This window comes from Asparagus officinalis, chromosome 7, assembly GCF_001876935.1.
Source record: "Asparagus officinalis chromosome 7, Aspof.V1, whole genome shotgun sequence".
Classification (NCBI taxonomy): Eukaryota; Viridiplantae; Streptophyta; class Magnoliopsida; order Asparagales; family Asparagaceae; genus Asparagus; species Asparagus officinalis.
In genome coordinates, this window is record NC_033800.1 from 7824991 (window position 1) to 7849447 (window position 24457).

General features: G+C 41.1%; 2 protein-coding genes across 2 annotated transcripts in view; one reads left to right on the top strand and one right to left on the bottom strand.

The window, feature by feature from the left end:
- LOC109846636 overlaps positions 1–16452 on the top strand; it is a 20349-nt gene extending 3897 nt beyond the window's left edge. The window contains 1 exon segment of the mRNA XM_020415882.1: positions 15860–16452. Coding sequence (XP_020271471.1) covers positions 15860–16306 — 447 coding nt within the window. The 3' untranslated portion in view covers positions 16307–16452.
- On the bottom strand, positions 16370–22237 carry LOC109848689. Its single transcript, XM_020418322.1, has 2 exons — positions 18919–22237; positions 16370–18504 (listed from the first exon to the last, which is right to left on the bottom strand). Exons 1-2 carry the CDS (start codon positions 21678–21680, stop codon positions 17346–17348), a joined length of 3921 nt encoding a protein of 1306 aa, XP_020273911.1. The 5' UTR covers positions 21681–22237; the 3' UTR covers positions 16370–17345.

The window sequence follows — 24457 nt, forward strand, 5'->3', positions numbered from 1 at the left end:
TGTGCCACATATCATTGTATATGAGAGAATCTCCTCATATGACATATGATACCTATTAACCTTATATAAGAGAAAAAATTCCTAAAGGATCCAAAATATTGGACCAATAGGGGGGGCAAGTGAGGTGTCCCCCTCCTATTGGATAACGAGTTGGCCATCATTAATGATGGCCAACTCATTATCTAATAGGAGGGGGGCACCTCACTTGTCCTCTTATTGGTTCCATATTTTGGGTCCCTGTAACAAAGCTCCATATAAGAGAGCCATGTTTGCTGAGTAATAACTTCTGAAGAATGCTTCGTCATATGAGTTTTTGTTTGTAAATAAAACTTGTTTGCTGATACTTCTAAACTTGGATACATTATGTTTAGTGTTGTAGGTGGAGATAGAGGTGGGACAAGCCTGCTCTTAGTTTTTTTTGTAAATATACCTGTAAACAGCTTGACATAGGAGGATTGGCTCACTCTCGATTCAAGTTTCAAATAACTTCAAAGGACCTCTCTTTGATTGTGGTTAGAGTGAGCTCCCCTCCTAAGTCATATTGGCAATGTTCTTAACCAGCTTCTTCTAATATATACATCTTCTGAATAGGGCTTTTGCCTTTTTTTTGTGTCCAGAGAGAGAGAGAGAGAGAGAGAGAGAGAGAGAGAGAGAGAGAGAGAGAGAGAGAGAGAGAGAGAGAGAGAGAGATGTTTTTCCAATGAAACAGATAGTGCGTATGTTTGAGCCATGTTTTTTCCAATGAAACAGATAGTGCATATGTTTTAAATTGCAGCAATAGAAAGACTGTTTATAAAAAACGAAACTAAAATGATCATTTTACATAAAAGTCCAGTTGAAAAAGCTAATACTGTACTGAATGCCAACTATTAAATCGTCAATCATAGTTACGACATGATCTAGTAGAAAGTATCGAATGGTTCCGGATTCATGATATTAAGTAAGGATCAAAAAGATGTTAACTCTTGGAACATTAGATTTTAAAATTTATGAATAGATTCAATGATTCACAATATTCCTTTGATGCACATTTAAGTCATGAATTAGGTCCACTAGGTACTTCATTATTCATAATCTAGAGAGTTTTAAATCATCCCCTTATTACATCCAATATCATTCCTCAAAAAGTATGCTCATTAGTGAATCATAGCTATTTTTTGGGTTGTGATAAATGTCATTTAAGAAGACTGGTATACTATGTAGCCTCTAGTTGAGCGAGCTCACTTTCTATCAGAACACCCCACCATGTGGGGTGCTCTAAGCCATTAGGAGGCAGTGAAATATCCATATTGCCCCATGTTTGGCGCATCCACGCCTCAAAACCTTCCGCACTGTGTGGGAGGTTCTAAGAGGATGTATACTCCTAGTTGAGCTATGAACTTATGAGTGAATTCATTTTGCATTATTGGTTAGTAGGATTTGAATCAAAGTCGCTCTAATAGCATTTTAGAAGATTCTTTTAACTACACCAAAACTTTGAATTTGCGATGCGGATTGAGATGTACAATTTTATATTGTAGCAAAATCAAGGGTGAAAGTTATGGTCCGTGTTTGGCAAAGTCCGAAAAATAAGGTCAGGATGATCCTGACCTACTTTTAACCTAATAGAGCTAGGAAGAAGCCGGGAGGAGGAGGATGGACTAGAACTGAACTGTTTAAGGACCAAAATTTAGTCCAAAATTTAGTCCAAAATTTCGAGTCAATCATGACATAGTATTCACCAAACACAAAACAACTCACAAAACTTGAATCATAATCAATCCTAGGAATAAACAATGATCATGATAAGACGATATGCCAATCGTATGTAGACATGGAACAAGCTCCAATACTGAATATCGGAAGTATCTAAATTGTTCTAAATCTTTGAATCAAGTTTGATTTTTCTCCACTCTACCTGCTGAATTTGATTTAATGTTTTAACTGATTACACATTGCCTTTATTTTTTTTAATTACCACTAACTCATCTTTTAATAGCTTACTAGTACTTCAGTGCACGAAATGCATGCATTATATACAAAATATGGGGAAAATATTATAATCGGATTGTCAAAGAAACGAATGTGTACGATTTTTTAGTGTCTTGCGTTACTTTTTTTTTATAGATTTTTTCTGATTTTAAGAACATATCTATGATTTTTTTTTTTCTAGTCGTGAACACACTCCTTTTGATTTTGCCAAGCGCAAGGGCATTTTAGTTGATTTTTTTAATTACTTTTTTCAGATCTGAGAATATCAATCTCCTCCCTTTAAAAGAGGGAGTACTAGAAAAACCTTCCTTACCCCAGAATACCCTTCATCTATTGTAAATATAACAAAGTTATCCTTTTTTTTTCCGTTACACAGAAATCAGAAATCACGAGCCCTAAACCTTCGTTCATTTCATTCTCCATTCTGTCGGTTACGACTTCACTCTGGTAACCATTCCATCAGTTACGCTTTCGCTCCGGCAACGCCATCCCACTATCTTAATTCATCAATTGCCAAAGATAATTATTATTCTCCTCATCATCACCGCACCCCCTCTGACATCATCTCCTCAATTCTCAGATTTTAGGTACCGGGAAGGATCACAAAGAAAATTCATTGACGAAGCTTTTTATCAGAGAAAATATTCAGGTATGATTTGATACTTTTCTAAATTTTGCTTATGATTTTTAAATTTCTTTCTTTGTGCGCTTTATTTCTTGATTATTAGATTTCAAATAACATTAGCTATGATATTTGCATATGTGAATATTGTTACATTTCCTAAATTTCTTAATTTCGATCTGAAATTTTTGCATACATCCCCATTAAGGATCCAAAAGCATAGGGTTAGTTAATGCTTAATTTTAGTTAGTGTTAGGCTTAATTAGGCTAGGGGTTAGAGTTAATTAGGCTTCATCAGGCTTAATTAGGCTTAATTAGCATTGGATTTGGATTTTGATCATATATATTCTTATTGTATATGTCAGGGTCTTTGATGTACATATAGGAAGGTTATAGGTTTGTTTTTGCTCACATGTTTCAGGATGAAGTTTCTATATTTTCTCTATTTTATACATTCATAGCTCTCCTTACAACTTTTCTCGGCACATTTATAAATAGAAAAGGAAGAACTTATGTTAATAAGTATGCAAATGTTTCATAATTTCATTTAAAGATGATCGGAACACAAAAATCCCCAAGACTAGAAAGTGAAGGATAAAAAGAAGAACAAGGAGGGACAGAAAACACAGATTTTTGATTTAAAAGTAACTATGTTTTTACCTTAGGTATTTATGTGACAATCATGACAAGAAAACACAGATTTTTGATTTAAAAGTAACTATGTTTTTACCTTAGGTATTTATGTGACAATCATGACAATACCCACCACTTAAAAGTAACTATGTTTTTACCTTAGGTATTTATGTGACAATCATGACAATACCCACCACTAAAAACCATAAGTAAAAAAAAAGGGGGTGATGGAGGACAATTACAGAGATTTTTGATGTTTTAAATTTAAATTATGTTGTATCTAAGGTATTTATGTGCCAACTGTGACATATGCATGGGTTTTGAGAAGCTAGGAAGTATATAAGTTTAACTATGTCATACTATTCTTTCTTTGACACAGGACATGTTCTACAATGTAAAATCTACATGTTCGTTTCAACAACGCACTCACAACATATAGTATTATGTTAAACGTTATTCATTCTAGTGAAGATGTTATAGTTGTGTAAAGAGAATTTCAGGTCATGGCTAGGATCTTGGATAATCATAATTTACTGGGGAATTCTTGATGATGGATAGTAACCTTGCGAAGGTATTATTTGCGGCTGCAGGCCATGAAAGAAGACTCAACCAAATAAGTTTCTATGTATGATTTCAATAATGCTTATGATTGTTAATAATATAATCCGTATACAATTCACTATAATTGCTTATTTGTCCTCCAAATTGTTTTGTTCCCCTAATATTTATTTGTAACTTAACTAATAAAGAATCTATTAGGGATATTCTATTGAAGTAATTTAAGTTTTTAAATGGTTAAAGTAAATGTTATGGATAATGAACTTGAATGAGAGGTTAACTATGAAAATTCAATAAATACTAACTTAGGTATTCGAACTGATGCTTGTATACGTGTTAGACTAACTGCCTACTTGTTTTGAGCTTTGGAAATAAAAAATATTTATATTTTATTATGTTTTATAAGATACAGTAAATGAGAGCATAATAACTATATAATCACACAATATGAACTCATGATAAGATTCAGTGCTTGAAACTACAACTACACAATTTACTGTTGGAATTTGAAAAATTGCAGAGGTTATAGAAAATGGCATTTAGGAGCTTGTAGCTTGCTCAATCTTCCCTTTATATACCGCACAACCATCCTAATATTTTCACCCAACTCTATTTGTGTTACTTTGTTCAATTAAATTTCATGAACACAAGCCGCTTTTATTTTCTTGATGTTTAGTAAAGAATTTATGATATCAGCTTTGAGATCCAAGTGCCATGATTGTTATGCAACAAATATAGAAACATTAAAAGTGCTTCTACCTTAATAATTACACGTACATACATATAAACTTGCATGAACACACAGACATACACACACACACATTCATATCTGCATATATACATACGTAGAAACACATGCGTGCACACACGGATACATTTATGCATGCCAAATTACAATGGGTATGGTTGGTATGAGTCTAGGAAGCAAATAATGGGGGAGTTTGGAGGACTGAAGATGTCCTATTATATGGATCCACAACCACTGAACAACTGCGAATGACATCTCTTTGAGTATGAGATCAACATGTGTGATGTCCGTGCTTTATAGATATTAGAACTAAAGTTTGTTGACTCAAAAAAGAGTTCAAAGACAAAGGTAGCAAGTGAGTGCTTTATAGATATTAGAACTAAAGTTTGTTGACTCAAAAAAGAGTTCAAAGACAAAGGTAGCAAGTGATTCTCTTGTGGATCTTCAGCGTCAAATGTGTTGACTCAAAAAAGAGTTCAAAGACAAAGGTAGCAAGTGATTCTCTTGTGGATCTTCAGCGTCAAATAGGGCGGCTTAATACAAAGAATGCTAAAGATAGCACTCTATATTCAAAAGGAAGGACAAATGCTAAATAGAAGGTTGTTAGTGAAAATTTTTATTACTTAGATAGAAAGGGTTATTGGAGTTAAAACTACACGGAAAAAATGAGATTATCTTCTTACATTGCTGTGAAATAAAAATTAGCCATGCGCCAACTTTGGATTATGGAAATAGTGTGTTTGAAGCTTGTGAAGTCTTAGTTTGTTGAATCCTTTATGAGTGTGTAGGCTGTCTAAAAATCACTGCAGATAGCTGATCTCCACAGATTCAATAGATGATGAAAGATACAATCTGACGTCCTTCACATCAACAAGCGGAAGTTACAATCTGACGGCCTCCGCAAATAGTCAATGAAAGTTACAATGTAAAGACTTTCACAGCAACGTGTTAGAGTTGCAAATTGACGACTCTCACATTCCACAAAGGCCAAGTGTAAAGATTACAAAATGACAATCTGCATAGAAGTCAAAGGAAAAAGATTATAATTGACGATCTCTACAAATCCAAACGTGGAGGTCACCAGACGCGGAGGTCACCAGAGGCGGAGTTCGTCCCAAGCCCAGACACGGAGGTCGCCAGACGCAGAGGTCGTTGTAGGCATCGAAAATTGCCTATAGGTCTCTACGAACAGCTCAGTGTTAAGGAATGACGATGATCGTCACTATCCGGTTCACAGGAGTTCGATTGACGTCGGTGAACGCTTGAAGTGAATCGACGAACTACGTGAGCTGACAGAATTCCGGAATAACGAAGGTGCGGGCTAATCGGGAGCCCCGCAATGTTTACAAAGGGAACAATGCCCTTCGTGTCTCATTCATTCTACAGATAATCCAACCATTGGAGCTGATAGAACTCCTTGTCGGCTTTCCAACGCATTTGGAATCACTCAGATCCGGGTTCAGACAAAGAAGTTACAGCGAAAACAGTCAAACGGGCATTGAAAACGTCTCAAAGCTGAACTGAGGCACCTACGGTGTCTCGGCCAAGTCAAGACACCCCAAGGGTGTCTCGGCCAGGCCAAGACACCCCTAGGGTGTCTCAGCGCGGATTTGACCCCTTTGAGTGGTTTTAACAGCTCCGTAACCCCTCATGCCTATAAATACAAGCCTTAGGCCTCATTTTTTCAGAGCTGGAGTTTTGGAGAATTGGCGAAGCCCTGTCGGAGTGAAGAGTGATCGAGCACTTCAACGTAAGAGAGTTTCTTCGTCAGATCTACATCACCCGTTCCCGATCCTTAGTATTATCCCGTTGTGGTAATACTAAGAAGAGCAAATATCTCGCTTTTATCGAGATAGGCGCTTTAAGTTTCTAGATCTCCTCGCGGATCGACGAAGCGCTGGATCAGATCTGATTGCCAGGTAGTCCACGGATATCGACGTCCCCGTCACAGGCTAAAGACCCACGCAAGCAAGAGACGACGAACGGATCTTGTGTTTATTTTCAAGAAAGTTGTAATCTTTATTTCTTTGTTGTTTGAATTCATTTGTAACGTTTGAAGTTTTAATGAAATCAATGACGAAGGCAACTTTCGACGAAAACAAACTGGCGACCACAGTGGGAGCCAACGGCCTCGCTGCCGAGGCCGTCGTGACGCAACCGGCCTTCAAGATCCGGGTGAACGAAGAGATCGAATACGAGTTCGATCAACAGAAGTTTGAAGAGTACCTCTCTTCCTCCTCCTCCAGATCCGCCTCTCCAAACAGGCGCATGAAGATTTCATCTTCCAAGAGTGCTCGCGGGCCCTCAGGATCGAAGATCCAAGATCCCCTCGCCGCCGTTGCACTTACTCACCGCGACGCTCCAATGGCGTCTAACGTGGTGGAAGCTGCAGATCCAGATCTCCCTTCCGCCGCGAAGTCAACTGCTGAAGGTGTTCCAACCTTGTAGAAGAGGGCGCGCCAAAGACGGCGTCAACGCCTTGCGTGATAGTTGGCCAAGGCCACAGAATCGATGGATGAGATCCGCTACAATGAGGATCTAAAGTCCAGACAGCGCTAGGTGCAACAACGGCACACAACCAACTCCTCCTCCAAGACAGAGACGAACGAATGGGTTCGTGTCAAGAGGACTCGCTCAACCCTCGAAGAGCGAATCAAGAAGCGCCGCGCATTGCTTGCGCATGCCCGAGTCCTTCTGCAGAAAGCGGAAGAGATGCAGAAAGAAGAGACGGTCAAGAAGCCGTTAAAACACAAGCAGATGTGGGTGCCAAAGGCAAAACCGGCGCCAAAGGCAAAAGTGGACGGAATTGCCGTCCAACCTTCATCAAATCCAGATCCCGTTTCCCTTGCCCCTCTGGCAGAGCCAGGTAAGAACGTGGATTCTTCAAGATCCAGGGTTCCTTTGAGAGGTCGCCTCGGCCCTTTATCAGAAGATCGAAGCAAGGCACCTGTCAAGGAGCGATTGGGACCGTTGAAAGGTCCCCAAACAACAAACCAGACTGGGGGTCGTGCTAACCCCCCCAAGAAAGATAACAAAGGGAAAGCCCCTGTTACCGACCGCATTGGATTGCGGGTCGAAGTTCAAGAGCCCGTTAAGTTTTCACGCTCGCAAAAGCGTAGACTTGAACGAGAGACTTTTGAAAACGCTAATAAAGCGTCATATCCCCAGAGGGAAACGCATTCGTCTGATGATGATTGTGTTATACCTGGGAAGTCATACCAACACTCTATGGGTTGCTCCAGTTATCAAACTGATGAGTTGTACTATAGAGCTGGGGGTGCGGGTAAGTCTCGAAAGAGAGATGCTCGAGACACGGAATCTCACTGTCCGTGTGCCAACATAATCAAGGCGGTACTGTCAGAATGCTGCTGTACTAAAGCCCCAAGGAGAGTTTCGGTGTTCGAGAGAATTTCCACCGGAACGTCCGAGACCAAGCCAAGGCGTTTTCGTAGGAAGAAGCCTGTCCGCCAAGAGGACGAATTCCTAGAAGTGTCTGCTAATATGACCGGCAGAGGGAAATCGACACGACACTCTAGCTCAGATCAACTTGCCGAAGCATCCCAACGCATGACTCGATTGCGGTCAGGGATCAATAGGCGAAAGAATTACCAAATGATGCAAAAGGGACTTCCGTTGGAAGAGGAGGTGTCAGATGTCGGTTCAGACTCCTACTCGGCTATAGCATCCGATAACACGGCGTCTAGTGCGGGACAGCCCTACGAATCACTTATGATCAGCGCTGAACAAGTAAGCAAGATGCTTGAAGATGCCTTGACTAAGCAGAAGGAAGCTTTCAAGTTCGAGATGGAGATGGCCATGCAGCAGATGAGAGAGATGCATGACCAGCAAATCGCGGCACTGACAACTCACCAAGGAGAACCTAGTCGTCGCAATAATCCGAATCAAGAGGAGAATGAACGGGAAGAGGATAATGTCAATATAACTATCCCTCCTGTCAACAATAATAACGGAGGTGGTCCCTCGGATGACAATGCGAAGGAGGACCACGTTACCTCTCCCAAAAGCCACTCGAAGACAGATACGAGTGAAGACAAGAAAATGAAGGACTTAGAGAGCAAAATCAACGCGTTGATGAATGCTCAAGAAGTAAAGAGGTCCGGCATACCATGTCCATATCCAAGGGAGTGGGAATCAATTCTATATCCGGCGAAGTTCAATTTAATCAACTTTACGCCATTTGATGGAAAGAGTTCCCCTACCCAACACTTAATATATTTTAAGTCCCACTTAGGAATAATCTTCGGGAATGAACCCTTAATGGTGCGGTCATTCGTTGGCACTCTTCGCGGAGCAGCCTTTGATTGGTATCGTCGCCTCAAGCCGGGGAGTATCAGCAGTTGGGACGACATGGAGGACATGTTTCTGACGAACTTCTTCGACGACGACACCGAGATTTCGATCGGCACACTATTCGACGAGAAGCAGAAGAATGGTGAGACGGTTGAAAACTTCGTGAAGAGATTCCGAAACAAAGCAATGAATTGCAGGGATCCGGTCAGCGAGGACTTTATCCTCGAGACTTGTCACAATAACCTTTCATTGGACATCCTCGAAGCTATGGGAATGACACCACCAAAGACCTGGAAGGACTTAAAGGTGCGAGGAGAACGAGCCGAGCGATTCCTTAAAAGGAAGAAGGCAGAAAGGGGCCAAATAGCTAATAATGCCCCGCAACAGAACTTTGTCCCTAAGGGAAAAGCACATGCGAATGCTGTGGACGCGAATCAAACATTCGAGGTGCAAGCGCAACCGCAACAGCGACAACAAAAGGCGCCTCAACAATCAAGGTCACAACAGCAATCCCGAAGGCAGCAAAAGATTTCGGAACCGAAACTCCAAAAAGAGTATTCCTTCAAGGACGAAGACGTTCCAGCCATCTTCGAATCCCTCCTTAAAAACAACAAGATCAAGCTACCACCTATCGTCAATCAGGAGGAAGCTGACAATACTGCGGATCCGAAGTACTGCGCATATCACAGGAGGATCCTTCATCCCACCAAGGCGTGCTTTACTTTAAAGAACAGCATCCAAATCCTGATTGAAGCCGGCGTTATAACGCTAGGGTAAGCCAATTGAGAACGGCAAGACTCCGACAAGTATAAGAGTATAAACTGCTTCTTAAGACTCCGACAAGTATAAGAGTATAAACTGCTTCTTAAGACTCCGACAAGTATAAGAGTATAAACTGCTCCTTAACACTCCGATAAGTATAAGAGTATAAACTGTTTCTCAATCCTCCGACCGGTATAAGAGGTTAAACTGCCCCTGATACTCCAACATGTATATGAGTCTAAACTGTTTTATTTCTTTCACGGGAAGTTCTTGGAGAATTTTTATATGTAATATTCTTAAGGATAACCCGGTCATATAACTGAGTACAATGTCGGACCCGGTGCCACAAGGAAAGCTGGGGGTGGATTATTCATGTATCGGGAAGTTCCCGAAAGAATACCACGGGTGATATTCTTAGGGATAACCCAATCACTATAAAAGTGATAAGTAAAACATCCACATTTAAACTCTAAAGGTTGGAATGTTTTCCATTATTGTTATCAAATTCACTAATTTTCATGAGTTATCTTGTTGAGACGAGATTCGATCCTTTTGACAGATTAATCTTTCCTCACAAAAATACCCCACTGATCAAGTCAATTGATGGTGGGTCCACTAAATTTTCTATCCGCCAATCCATGGCAATTTCCAAAGCTTGACGTGTTAAGTCCTGATTACTTAACGTCAAAACCCTTCATCGAGTGGCCAGTACAAACCAGTATTTCTACTACTACTTGTATTCCACTCCCTTTGCTTTCAGGTCAAACCTATAAACTCGATTCCTCCAATGAACGAGAGGTCCACTTTCAAATCGAGTGATCAAACCTTCCTACAGTTAGGGTCATCTCAAACTCCTGCTTGGTCAAACCTTCCTACAGTTAGGACCAAAACCACAATTCACTCTCGATTCCTCCAATGAACGAGAGGTCCACTTTCAAATCGAGTAATCAAACCTTCCGACAGTTAGGGTTATCCGAATCTTTTCGATACTCGGAGTGGAGATCTCACTCTTAGTTTCACCTTTTCGGATTCTGGGGGTGGAGATCCCACCTCGAGTCTCCTTTCCAGCTGAAGATAGAATATAAAATTCTTCTTCAGTGTCGGGAGATAGAATATAAAATTCTTCCTCTCCCATTTCGGGTTCGTCTTTGCCCCAAGAGAAGACACCAACCTTTTCCAAAAAATTTGTCAATTTAGGATTCATCTTAGGAAGTTTATCCCGAATCCTAAGCAGGGATAAGTCTGCGCCTAACACGCGCTGCCGGTTTAGTCTTTTTCCGCACAAAAAGACACCAGAGTTCGATTCTGGGGTATTCTATCCTGAAACCTAAGCAAGGATAAGTCTGCGCTTAACCTGCGCTGCCGGTTAGTTCTTAACCGTTAAAAAGAACACCCGTCCACATATTCAACATTGTGGCAGGTCGTCATTAATAACACCAAAATCCATGCCTTACACGCATGGGGAATTTCATCCTGAATCCTAAGAAAGGATATGCCGACGCCTAACACGCGTCGCCGGTTTAGTCTTTTTCCGAACAAAAAGACACCAGAGTCCGATTCTGGGGTATTTTATCCCGAAGCCTAAGGAGGGATAAGTCAACGTTTAATACACGTTGCTGGGTAGCCTATTCCCATGACAACGGCGAAGTCTATGTATTCAAAGTCATAGCAACAAGTCTTAGAGGATTCAGTCTCTAAGCACAACGTTACATGCGGAACGGATTTAGACAATTCGCATGCTAGCCTAAGCAGGGATAAGTCAACGCCTAACACGCGTTGCCGGTTTAGTCTTTTACCGATTAAAGAAGACACCAGAATCCGAGTCTGGGGATTTTTATCCTGAATCCTAAGTAAGGATAAGTCAGCGCCTAACACGCGTTGCCGGGTAGTCTATTCCCGTGAGAAAGACGAAGTCTACGTATTCAATGTCGTAGCACTAAAAGAGTTAACTCTTTTAGCACAACGTTATGTGCAGAACGGATCTAAATAATCTGCATGCTAGCCCGACTCAAACGGTAGTCTGTAAAGGCTCATCAAACCCGTTGATGGCTGAGGATTTGCCAAAAATCCTATAAATATGCGAGTCATTGACGCATCAACTTTATGAGTTGGTCTCGTGACCTGAGCAACATACGACGTTCAAAACCCTAAGGTCTACACCGTTAACAGTTGGTCCTGCAGCCCCAACATTTGGGACCGCCATGCTCCAATACCTTAAGAGCTTAAACTGTGTATACTCCAGTAAACGTACGAGTATAAACTGTGTCAACGTTCGAAACCCTAGGGTCAACGCCGGTCAACGCGTAACCCTAGGTCAACGCCAGTCAACGCGTTGCGACAAAAAGTCAACATTCGACGTTCGAAACCATAGGGTCAACGCCGGTCAACGCGTAACCCTAGGTCAACGCCAGTCAACGCGTTACGACAAAAAGTCAACATTCGATGTTCGAAACCCTAGGGTCAACACCGGTCAACGCGTAACCCTAGGTCAACGCCAATCAACGCGTTGCGACCAAAAAGTCAACGTTCGACGTTCGAAACCCTAGGGTTAACGCCGGTCAACGCGTAACCCTAGGTCAACGCTAGTCAACGCGTTGCTACCAAAAAGTCAACGTTCGATGTTCGAAACCCTAGGGTTAACGCCGGTCAACGCGTAACCCTAGGTCAACGCCAGTCAACGCGTTGCGACCAAAAAGTTAACATTCGACGTTCGAAACCCTAGGGTCAACGCCGGTCAACGCGTAACCCTAGGTTAACGCCAGTCAACGCGTTGTGACCAAAAGTCAACATACGATGATCTGAAACCTTAAGTTAGCACAATATGACAGAGATGGTCAATTCAAAGTCAACTCAATGACACGAGCCAAACTCAACTCACTAGTGATAGACTCGAGATTCCGACGACGGCCAAGCGATAAACGCAGCGCCGGAAGAACTTCGGCTATTTGTCAAAGCATTGAATAGATCGAAAATCGAAGGAGCCAAGAGTTGAAGCTAACTACAGGTGGTCCCGACAGTTCATCGCCTTGTTCCGGAACCTTTTGACGAAGGTGTCGACTAACTCTCCGTCCTTCTACTTCTCATCGTGCAAAGATCCGATAGATACCTCTGTGTCGTCGTCGAAGAAATTGGCAAGGAACTTGGTCTCCATGTCGTCCCAGCAGGAGCCAAGAGTTGAAGCTAACTACAGGTCCTTTACGCCGACTGAAGGCTGGATCAATCACATCCAAAAGATTCCAGCCTCTTCTATAAAAGAAACGAGTCCGAAACGCTTTGGAGGGGGTATCTGTAGGCGTCGAAAATTGCCTATAGGTCTCTACGAACAGCTCAGTATTAAGGAATGACGATGAGCGTCACTATCCGGTTCACAGGAGTTCGATTGACGTCGGTGAACGCTTGAAGTGAATCGACGAACTACGTGAGCTGACAGAATTCCGGAATAACGAAGGTGCGGGCTAATCGGGAGCCCCGCAATGTTTACAAAGGGAATAATGCCCTTCGTGTCTCATTCATTCTACAGATAATCCAACCATTGGAACTGATAGAACTCCTTGTCGGCTTTCCAACGCATTTGGAATCACTCAAATCCGAGTTCAGACGGAGAAGTTACAGCGAAAACAGTCAAACGGGCATTGAAAACGTCTCAGAGCTGAACTGAGGCACCTACGGTGTCTCGGCCAAGCAGAGACACCCCAAGGGTGTCTCGGCCAAGCCCTCATGCCTATAAATACAAGCCTTAGGCCTCATTTTTTCAGATCTGGAACACCCCTAGGGTGTCTCAGCGCGGATTTGACCCCTTTAAGTGGTTTTAACCGCTCCGCAACCCCTCATGCCTATAAATACAAGCCTTAGGCCTCATTTTTTCAGAGCTGGAGTTTTGGAGAATTGGCGAAGTCCTGCCGGAGTGAAGAGTGATCGAGCACTTCAACGTAAGAGAGTTTCTTCGTCAGATCTACATCACCTGTACCCGATCCTTAGTATTATCCCGTTGTGGTAATACTAAGAAGAGCAAATATCTCGCTTTTATCGAGATAGGCACTTCAAGTTTCTAGATCTCCTCGCGGATCGACGAAGCTCTGGATCAGATCTGATTGCCAGGTAGTCCACGGATATCGACGTCCCCGTCACAGGCTAAAGACCCACGCAAACAAGAGACGACGAACGGATCTTGTGTTTATTTTTCAAGAAAGTTGTAATTTTTCTTTCTTTGTTGTTTGAATTCATTTGTAACGTTTGAAGTTTTAATGAAATCAATGATGAAGGCAACTTTCGACGAAAACAGTCGTCAGACACAGAGGTCTCCAGACGCAGAGGTCGCCAGACGCAGAGGTCACCAGACGCGAAGTTCGTCCCAAGCCCAGACGCAGAGGTCGCCAGACGTAGAGGTCACCAGACGCGGAGTTCGTCCCAAGCTCAGACGCGGAGGTCGCCAGACGCGAAGGTCGTCAGACGCAGAGTTCACCCGTGTTTTTCTCTCCAGAACGTGACCCTTGCGTTTTTGACGCTGGAACACTTTTCAAAACTGTCCCATCAAGGTATGGGCACAGTTAAGGGCATGTTATGAGGTACCTTACTCCATGATAACCCTATAAATAAGGTTGGATCTCCAGCAAGCCAGAGGCTGTGAAAAAAGGCTGGAAAAAAGAGGACAAAAGAAAGAAAAAAAGAGGCGGGGAAAAAAGAGGAGAAAAGGGGGATCAAAAGAGAGAAGAAAGAGAAGGAGAGAGGCCTCTTGGAGAGGATTCTTGGAGCTTTTCTTGGAGCTTTTTGGCTTGCTCTTTAAACCCATTTGGGTTAGTTTTCTTGGAGCTTCATCTTCTCTCTAAAATCAACCCTTCTTGGGGATTTAAACTCGGCTAGAGTTTCTCAACTCTCTCAGAGAGAGTTTCTAACTTGTTCAAATAAGTTTCTTTCAAACTCGCCTAGAGTTCTTAACTCTCTTACAGAGAGTTTCTCAACTTGCCTAGCAAGTCCCCCAAACTCGTGTAGAGTTCCAAACTTGTCTTGCAAGTTCTTGACACTCTCACAGAGAACTCTCAAAACTCGGCTAGAGTTATAAACTTGCCTCGCAAGTTCTCTCAAGACGTCAAGTCAAGGAGAGAAGACCAACACCCCACGAAGTTGAAGTGCTCGGATCGTCAACGAGATACAAGATTCAAACTCTCATCGCCACAAAGAAAGAACCCAGTTTTAAACAAATGGAGGGTTTTATCCTTCCCTCTTTTGTAAATCGGGGAACCGATAAAGAAAACTATAGTTTTTTTTCTAAGTCAGTTAGAGAGAAATTATATTGAGATGATTGTAATCATTCTTTTTCTAAGTCAGTTAGAGAGAATAATACATATTCAATTCTCGAGTTTCTCGTAATTTCCCGCGCGTACAGAGTATTTTAGATTTTATATGGGATTGTGAAATTTTCACGGGTGAATATATGTACTCACACATTAGGTATTGCAAAGGCTTAGTCAAGGTTCTAATACCATGAGCTTGGATTTATATCCACATCATCAAACATTATTTTTAGGTATATTCTTGTGACAATATTTGATTGATCGATCACGTTATAGATGTAACCAGTGTACTATCGCTCAATCAATCACTAAATGTAATTTTATTGTTCAAATGTGAATTTTTAGTTTGTGTCTATATGTTTGATCCATAGTTTACATTCAATAATTTTATATCAAATCTTTCACTAAATAAATTTATAAATTTAAAATAAATAATAAAAATTTTACCACGTGCATTGCACGGTGCAATCCAACTAGTTTTCCTAAAAAAAATATGGCCCACAGTGATCAAAAGAAGAGTTTTTCTCCGTCTACAGCGAAAGTAGGTTCCCCACAATAAACTGTCACATCATAATCCATCTTACCAATACCTAAACAAAATGACCTCTTAACATTGGGCCTGGATTTGAACCCAACAAACGGCCCATATGAATCCACGAGCAGATACTCTTACCACACGAGACGCTCCTTATCCAACACAAAACCATCCACAAAGCAAACTCCTCCACTCTTCACAAATTCACAGACACAAACCAACATGAACTCCCTCCAAATCTCCAACACTTTCCCCTCCGCTCTCAAGCCTCCTCCTCCACCACCACCAACCTTCACCAAATCCACCAAACTCTTCGCCCCTCGCTCTGCCCGGTCTCGCGACGACAAATCCGATACCAAACACCGTTACGGAAAAGAAACACACCACCGCCTTGCCACCATCCACGCTACCACCGCGACTCCGATCAGTCCTTCGAGAACAGGCTTTCCCACAGTGCCGGCCTAAAAGTACCGCATAGCGCGCACCAGGCCAAGAAAGGCTGAGAAGCAGCTAAGTCCAAGAAAACGGGAGCCGCCACGGGGTCCAAGAAGTCCGGAACGGTGATGCTACCTCCCGTTCCGTTAAGAGAACCAATGACGGTTAACGGTCTAAAGGTTGACCTGGGATTCACTCCCTACAGTGAAATGCTCAACGGGAGAGTAGCGATGCTGGGGTTGGCAGCGCTCGTGTTGGTCGAGCTTGGGTCAGGTAAAGGGCTGCTGAGCTATCACGCGCCGCCCGTCTTGTTCCTCCAGGTTTATACGGTGGCCGCGCTGTCTGCGATTTTTGTTAAGTTCGAGAAGGAGAGGATTAGCGTTTGGCCTGAGAAATCGCCGGTTGAGGTTGAGGAGGAGTCGACTGTAACCGCGGAGTAAGAAAATTGCAGGTTCCCTTCTTTTTCCAGGAGTGTTGACACTAGCTATTTGAATTCTGAAATCTTTGTAATTGTGCATGTCTGAGTTGTTTTTTTGGTATATAATGCAGTCATGAGTATTGATACATGCAAACTGAAAATGGTTTACACAGGCTTGATGCTCGTTATACCTGTCATTGCTGTGCCATTGTCAATTAACAAAATTTTCCAGGAAGAGGACCGAGACTGACATTTACCGTAATAAACAAAACTAATATTTTCAGAGTCAGAAATATCTATAGATGCAAGTCAATAAATACCCTAGGCACCCTGCAAAAAGATAGCCACTAAATGAAATGAAAAAGGAAAAAAAAAGAACTAGAAATTTACTCGGGTATCAAGTCATAACTTCGAACATGCTGATGATCTTCCCTAGTTTTTCTCTCCTCCTAATGCCTTCTTCATCAGTTTTCTCTTGAAGTTGAAAACATAACCCTTTGCCCTCTTTCCAAATGAGCCAGCAAGTTGCAAAGGTTGCACTTCATCCCTCTTATTTATGGAGACGCATTCAAACACCAAGAAATCTAACCTCTTCAATTGTCATCGGTCAGGGCGTAGGCTTGAACTCCATTTCAAAGTATATCGAAATTGAGAGGATGAGGTAGGCACTCAAAGAATAAGTGCTGCAAAATCCCATGCATAGTTTTATAAACGAAAACATTGATGCTCCTTTTTAGTACTCCGTCGAAGAGATATCACTTGCACAAATACCCAACAACAAATACAAAGCAGCACCGTATGATCGATTCAGGTCCAAATAAAACCTGAAGTATTCAGAAGTTTGCGTGCTAGGTCTTTCAAGTGGAAAGGGTCTCTCCTTCAAGCAGAGTAAATCGACTAACTCTACAGTGTTCGTTTTCAGATATTGACAACCTATATAGGAAATCTAAGCCTCTATGTGGCCAATTCTGCCCAGTTCAGAAGAAGAAATCATCGAGCAGTCCCTTGTCTCAGTTATAACTACCACCACCTTCAGTGAGACACTAGCAAACATAAAACAACTAACAGTCATAATATATGGGAGTATACTTTCTTCTTTTCACCTTGGTGTCGCTAAATTCGGGATCACAGCATTCTTTTTGACCAAGGAACCTCCCGCTTCTTCCCCCTCTCCTGCCTCTTCCCCCTTTTCCGCATCTTCCCCTATTTGATGAGGCTCCTCTTCCCCTATTTGATGTGTTAACTCGTGGACCAAGTCGCTTTTTGACGCTTCCTCTGAATGCTCTAGTGTTATCGTAAAATTCAGCGCCTAGGGTTTCCTTGCTGATTTCTCCTGAAAATGTTGGGTCACCATCTGAGGCATCTCCAAGTTGGCTTCTGATGTTTTTGTCAGAGATTCCCTCCTCAAGCAAGCTTTGCTGCAAACTAGGGCCATATAGAACATACCTTTGAGGAGCACTTTGTACACCATAGTATGGCTTGTTAGAAGATTCATCGTGTACTGTTTGAGGATAATTCCAAACATCACGACGTCTCTCACCAGCAACAGCAACAGCATTAGTTTGCTGAGCATCGTGATTGTCTTCTTCATTTTGTTGAGGATCAAAGTGCAGCCTTTTTTTATTAACATCCCTTTCTATAGTTGGAAATGGCATTGAGTACTGCAATACAACAGGATTGCTGATCTCATTGATCTCCTGGGCGTTATCGAGCATAGGGACATACATTACAGAGTCCGTGCTATGCAAATATCTTGGTGAAGACCTGAAGCTACAATAGTTAGTAGCATCATTCTGAATGGTATTAGTTGGCTCACGCTCAGTTCCCTGACGATCCACTGAAAATTGAGGAAGAACCGGTGAAACCCTAAACACAACCCTGCCTTCATGAGCTTGTGGCATTTGAAAATCAGGGTTATTCCTTACAGTGTGTTTTCCACTGGGGCTAACTTTCCTCATAATGTGGTCGTTCATTTGACTGCTTGAGGATACTATTTGTCCTTCACCAGTATTGAGGAGCTTCCTTTGAGATGAAGGCATAGAATCTATATGCTCCTGGAAGCTTTCGGGTAGGAGAAGTTCCTGATTATTAGGTAAAGTATCACCCGACATGTTCTCATCCTTTCTCACCCAAGTGTAATCAGATCTTTGCATGCCTGACTGATTAGCTCGCTTGCTGATTTTTGCATGTTTATGTGGCTGTTGACTAAGCTTGCCATCTCTGAAGTAACATATCAACCATATTACTTAAATACTAAAAAAGAGAAGGGGTTATTTGCACTTTGTTTACTCCAATTTTAACATTTATACACAAAAAAATTTGTTTGACCAAAAATTACCCCAAAAGTTTACCTCATTTTTAACTTTGACACACCATAGTTCAATAAAAATTATATTTGATACCCAAAATTCAATAAAAATTTAACCTTGATACCACAAACTTTAACAAAAAAAAAAAAAAAACCTTTGATACACCAAACTTACACAAAAAATTAACCAAAAAAAAGGTTGGGTATCAAACTTGAAGTTTGTTGAACTTTAGGGTATCGAAGTAAATAAATGAGGTAAACTTTGGGGTATGTAAGTGCAAATCACCCAATAAGAAAAGAAAATAAGCCGACAATATAACATTTACCTGAAGGATTTGTCAGAAACACTGTTCAACTTTATGATCTTACCACGAGTCTGAATACTAGACGAACATGAACTATTGGAAACAGTGTTCAACTTTATGATATGGCCATGATTTTGTTTTTCCTCTTCTTGAGAGGATGATTTATTAGAAACAGCGTTCAACCTTATGATCCTGCTACGTTTACAGGGACCTTCATGTCGGTTAGCTGAGTTCATTTTCCTGCCATCTTCATTCCTATGTTTCTTGGTCGCTTCAGAAGGTTCTTTGTTGAAGCTCGATTTTGTTTCCAAATTTCCCCAGCCCTGCTGCTTTATGTCACTTTCTTCAGTTTCTTTTATGATGTCTTCGTCAAGGCCAGAATTTGTATTGCCCTTTTCAGTTGCTTCAGTAGTATCTCTGCTGGAGCAAGATTGCGTTTCAGTAGCTTCCAAAGGCCTGCTTTTAGATGTTACTGATGCACGCCAAACCTCCTCCACCGTGCCTTTTTCAGTTGCTTCAGGAGTAACTTTGCTGAAGCCTGATTTTGTTTCAATAGCTTTTAGCGGCCTATTTTTCGTAGTAGTTATTGATGCTCTCCTACCCTCCTCTGTCTTGCCTTTGTCAGCTGCTGCAATGGTATCTTCGCTGGAGCCTGGTTTTCCTTCAGTAGATTTCAGTAGCCAGTTTTTGAAACTTATTGATGCACCTTGAAGCTCCTTTGTATTTCCTTTCTCAGTTGATCCAACAGTATCTTTGCTGAAGCTTGGTTTGGTTTCAGTAGCTTTGGGCTCATAAACGCGAGGCTTGTGCTCTAAAGTAGAAACGCAGAGCTCAGGGTCGCGTTTAGGCTCACGAATGCGAAGCTCGCGTTGGTTGGAGGGTCGGCTTTCTCGGAGTTGTGCCCGTCGCTGGGACCTTCTTCTTCGACGAGCAGCGTTCTTCTGGGCATGTTTTAAGGCTTTTGCAGCGGCATCATCATCCGTCATCGCGGCAATAGGTCTCTTGTGGCCCGATGTCTTTTGCTTAGACGTGGGCTTGTTGGGGCTTTCAACTCGGTTGACGAGTTTAGTTGGATTAAAGCCTTCTCCTTCAGCGGAAAGACTGTCTGAGCAGTCTAACCCGGGGGAGAGACTTTCCTTTGGTGAGTCGACCCTTTTTTTGAAAGTTATTGATGCAACCTGACGGTGCTTCGTACTGCTGTTTTCAGTTGCTTGAATAGAATCTCTGTCGAAGCCTGATTTTGTTTCAGTAGCTTTTAATGGCCTATTTTTGGAAGTCATTGATGCACCCTGACACTGCTTTCTATTGCCCTCTTCAGCTGACTCAATAGTAAGTTTGCTGACGCCTGATTTTGTTTCAGTAGCTTTCAACAGTTTATTTTCGGAAGTTATTGATGTGTCCCAACATTCCTTTGTGCCCTTGTCAGTTGCTTTGATAGTATTTCTGCTGAAGCCTGATTTTGTTTCAGTAGCTTTAGACGGCCAATTTCTCGAAGTTGTTGAAGTATTAAGAGATGAAGGTTGCACATTGTCTGACATGGTAACTTCTGATTTCCTCATCTCATCGCATCCTTCGAGCTTCTGAATCGATTCTAGCATTATGGTAGAGACACTCGTAAGAATGGAATTTTCATGTTTTGTGCCATGTAACTCAACTTCTTGCCTTCTTTCTCGAATTTCCCTCCCTTGATATTCAATTTCAGTATTATTCAACTCACCATAATCGTGATGAGAAGTACCCCACTCATCATTACGAGATACTTGTTCTATTATCTCTTTCCCAACCAGATGTTGAGAACTACCTGACTCATTTCCATAAAATGCCACGTCTACCTCATCAATAATGACTTTCTGTGAAGTAGAAGCATTGCCATTCATCACAGCAGCAGCTTTAAAATCATGCTCGGATAAAGCATCAATGATTGCAGGCCTATTACTTTGAGAAGCCTCCGATTCCAATCCATCAATGCCAGTGACATCCTTGGCGAAATTCAATCCTTTCTGCTCTGGCTTTATGAATTCTGCAATTAAAACTGAGTTTGCTGCGACATCTTTTGACAAGGAAGAGCTTTTTCCCAGTAGATTATCTTGATCTCTAGTATCAACACAGTGATTTGGAGAAATGAGTTCAGGTTCAACTCGTGTTAGGATTTCATTTTCTTCAAATGGCTTGCGTGAATCAGTAGGAGTTCGACAGCCATCATCACAATCAACAGGTAGAAAGTTCAAATCTATCACAAATCTATTGCAAGTTTTTTCGACCTCATTGCCACATGTACTCTCAAATTTGTTGTGAGTGTCTTTAACCTTATGATGCTCTTGCGATCGAACTAAAGTCCAGTCACCGGATCCTCCTTCAACTGCTTTAGAACTTAAATGCACAGGATTGGTCGAAGCCTCAGAGTCAAACCTTGGTGCTGTCTTCTCTTGAATTCCTTCACTACTTAATTCAGGTGTTATGCAATTGCCCACCAAGGAAAGACTTAAGTCAACCATTTCTTCATCGGTGTTTTTGTCATCAGGATCATTGAATAACCAATTAAAACTGGGTTGTGGCCCACAAGGTAGTTTAAGCTCCAAATCCAGGTCAATCTGAGACACATTTTGGCTGGTAGGAGGGGGCAGTTTTGCAAGATTGTCATTTTCTCGGGTAAGAAGTTCTGAAAGATCATCACTGCACCTTGGGACTGTTTTTCTTAGTCTTGCTCTTTGCAGTACTGGGTTCCACTCGTTATCGCCTTGTTCATCATGTGCATCAAATCGTTTATCTAGATCAGAGTTCATCTCATTGGTACAAAGTGAAGCTTGGTTGTCTTGTTTCAAAGAACTCGCTTCAGCAGATGCTGAAACTATTTAATGAATGGGAACATCGTCTTGTATAATTCCTAATTGCTGCTGACTTGAGTGCTCTGTTGCTGATTGCACTTAAAACTCTATCTTCACAGGGTCCAAATTGCGTGTTTTCCCCCCAAGTCCTATATGTTCACCAGAATTTGAAGCTATCTGAAGATCACTTTTTAACAATAAATTTGTCTAACCTAGGCTCCGAACATGAACTGATGGCAAGGACCTGTAGTTGTAGAAGACTGACGATGACGATTAGAAGAAGACGAATGCCCAACTCTGATGAATGCTGTGCTCTCTTGTTTCAGAGTCTTGAGGTGAGAAAGGGGTTGAGGTGAGAAAGGGGTTGAAGGCTGAAAAAAAGTAACTGGCCTTCTCTTGATGCTGTAATGGTGTAAGCGGATATTATGGAGCAAGATGAAAGCTGCAACCGAATTCTTATAGTTAAAAAATAACTTAAAGAAGTTACTCAGAAAGAATAACCTAAAGATATCAAAACTCAGGAAACCTGTGCAGAACACTGGTGGTTGTTTCTTATGAGAAATTAACACCAAATTGTTATCAGATTATGATTAATCAGTGTTCAATAACGGAATCACCCTCGACCAGCATTTCTTATTGAGCCCCAAACCCAAATTAATGCCAATATCAGACTATGATAAACGAATATTTCTTAGTTGGATTGTCTACGGCTTTGCTTCAATAGTGAAGAGACAACTTTCCTATTAAAAAAACATTCAATAATGAACAAACAAATCATAATCCTTAAAGCAAGCAATCGATAAGATATGCATCATATGACACAAATCATATTTGTATATGCTTACCAAGCACAAATACAAACAAAAACACGGTTTGGTAAGGAAAAAAAGTCAAACCATATTTATCAAATTAAAAAATATATAGGTTACATAAAAAATCTCAAATCAGAATCCATCAATTATTTTGACATACTAAAAAAAACCTAGTATTATATATCTGGACCACCAAAATCGATCCAAGGTCCATTTATCTATGGTCAAAAATATTCCAACTGTCTTATTCGATAAATAAATCCAGAATTTCAGATAAAAATCCAGATATTTTTATTTATAAAAGTATACATAGACTACACTGATAAAGAATTACAATTACAACACTCAGCCCTCACCTCAACTTTAGAGTTCGCCACAACTTTAAAGTTTTGGTATTGTGACAAGGACCCCTTGACTTGGTATCAAAGCAACCAAATTTTAAAATCTTACTTGCCATTAATTTAAAGCTGTTTTCAAAAACAAAAATGTTACTGCTACAATCTGTGGGGCATGTAGATTATAAAATAATAATCTTCAGACATCAACACAACTTCCCACTTATGGTAAAGTGTCATTGACCTTTGACATTGCCAAACACTAGATGGGGAAAAAATTCATATCCTAGAAAAAAGTTCCATACTTGTATCAAAATGGTATTGTATATAAATATTTAGTATCCATACATTCCGTGTTTTTTTGCATCCCTAAAATAATCATCCATAAATATTTCATCAAATATTTTTTTTTTTTTGGCAGAGGATCTCAAAAAAATCAAAACAAAAATAAAAACACCATCTTCTTCCTCAAACCCCAAAAGCAAAAATCTAGCTTAATAATCACGATCTCTACTAAACCAAACTAACTGTTCTTTTAGAGGGATCGCAAGAATCACGACAACAATGTGACGCATATATCTCTCTAAATCTCCACAAATTTCCAAAAAAAAGGCAACTTTACCACCCCCCCCCCCCCCCCCCCCCTAAAAAAAACCACCACAAAAACCGAACTTCGCAGATTAAAAAACCCTAAATGGAACAGCAGTTAGCAACAACAATGAACAATTTCTTATTAAAAAAATTACGAACGAAATTGAAACGGAAGCAAAAGTTACGCGGCCGAGCACGTGACGCGATCTCTGCAATCGGGAGGAGACGACGAACGATCAGGAAATAAAGAAGGAGAGTGAATTAACTTCCGAAGACGCCGACGGCTCAAACGGCTCGGCGATTTTGATAGCAGTTGAGGGCCGCACCGATGCCGACGTCTTATAGGAGCCTAATCAGATTTCGACACGTGTACGTGAGACTCTCTGTGAATCTTTCTGAAAATATTCAGTTTCGTCTTTTTTGGTAACGGATTGAATTCGATGCACGGATGTTTTCCGGTTTTGATGACGCAACGGAGCACTTTTATTATTTTGTAATTTGGTAAGTATTTAAAATGTAAACAGAGGAGAGTTGGTTTTGGGAGGCTTTTAATATTGGAAAAGGAGATACTCCGCCGAGAATTTGGGTTGGAGAAATTTTCACTGCAACCCCATTCTCATATTTAATCTCTAAAACCGACCTGTTTTAAAGTTATTTATGAGAATTGACTCACTTTAAGTTAATTACGGTACTAATTAGTAGGGGTAGCCAACCCCGACTAATTAGTAGTCTAATTAGCAGCCACAAACCTTCCTTGCTCCATGACCCCGCTTGTAATTAAGCTACTAATTAGTCGGGATACTAATTAGTCGAGGTTAGTAACCCCGACTAATTAGTATCGTAATTAACTCAAAGTGGATCGATTCTCATAAATAAATTTAAAGTATGTCGGTTTTAGGGATTAAATTTGGGATTGGGTCTACACCGAAAATTTCTTCAATTTGGGTTTTGTCAATCATAATTTTAGGAGTTGGGTTTTTTTTTTTTGGGGGGGGGG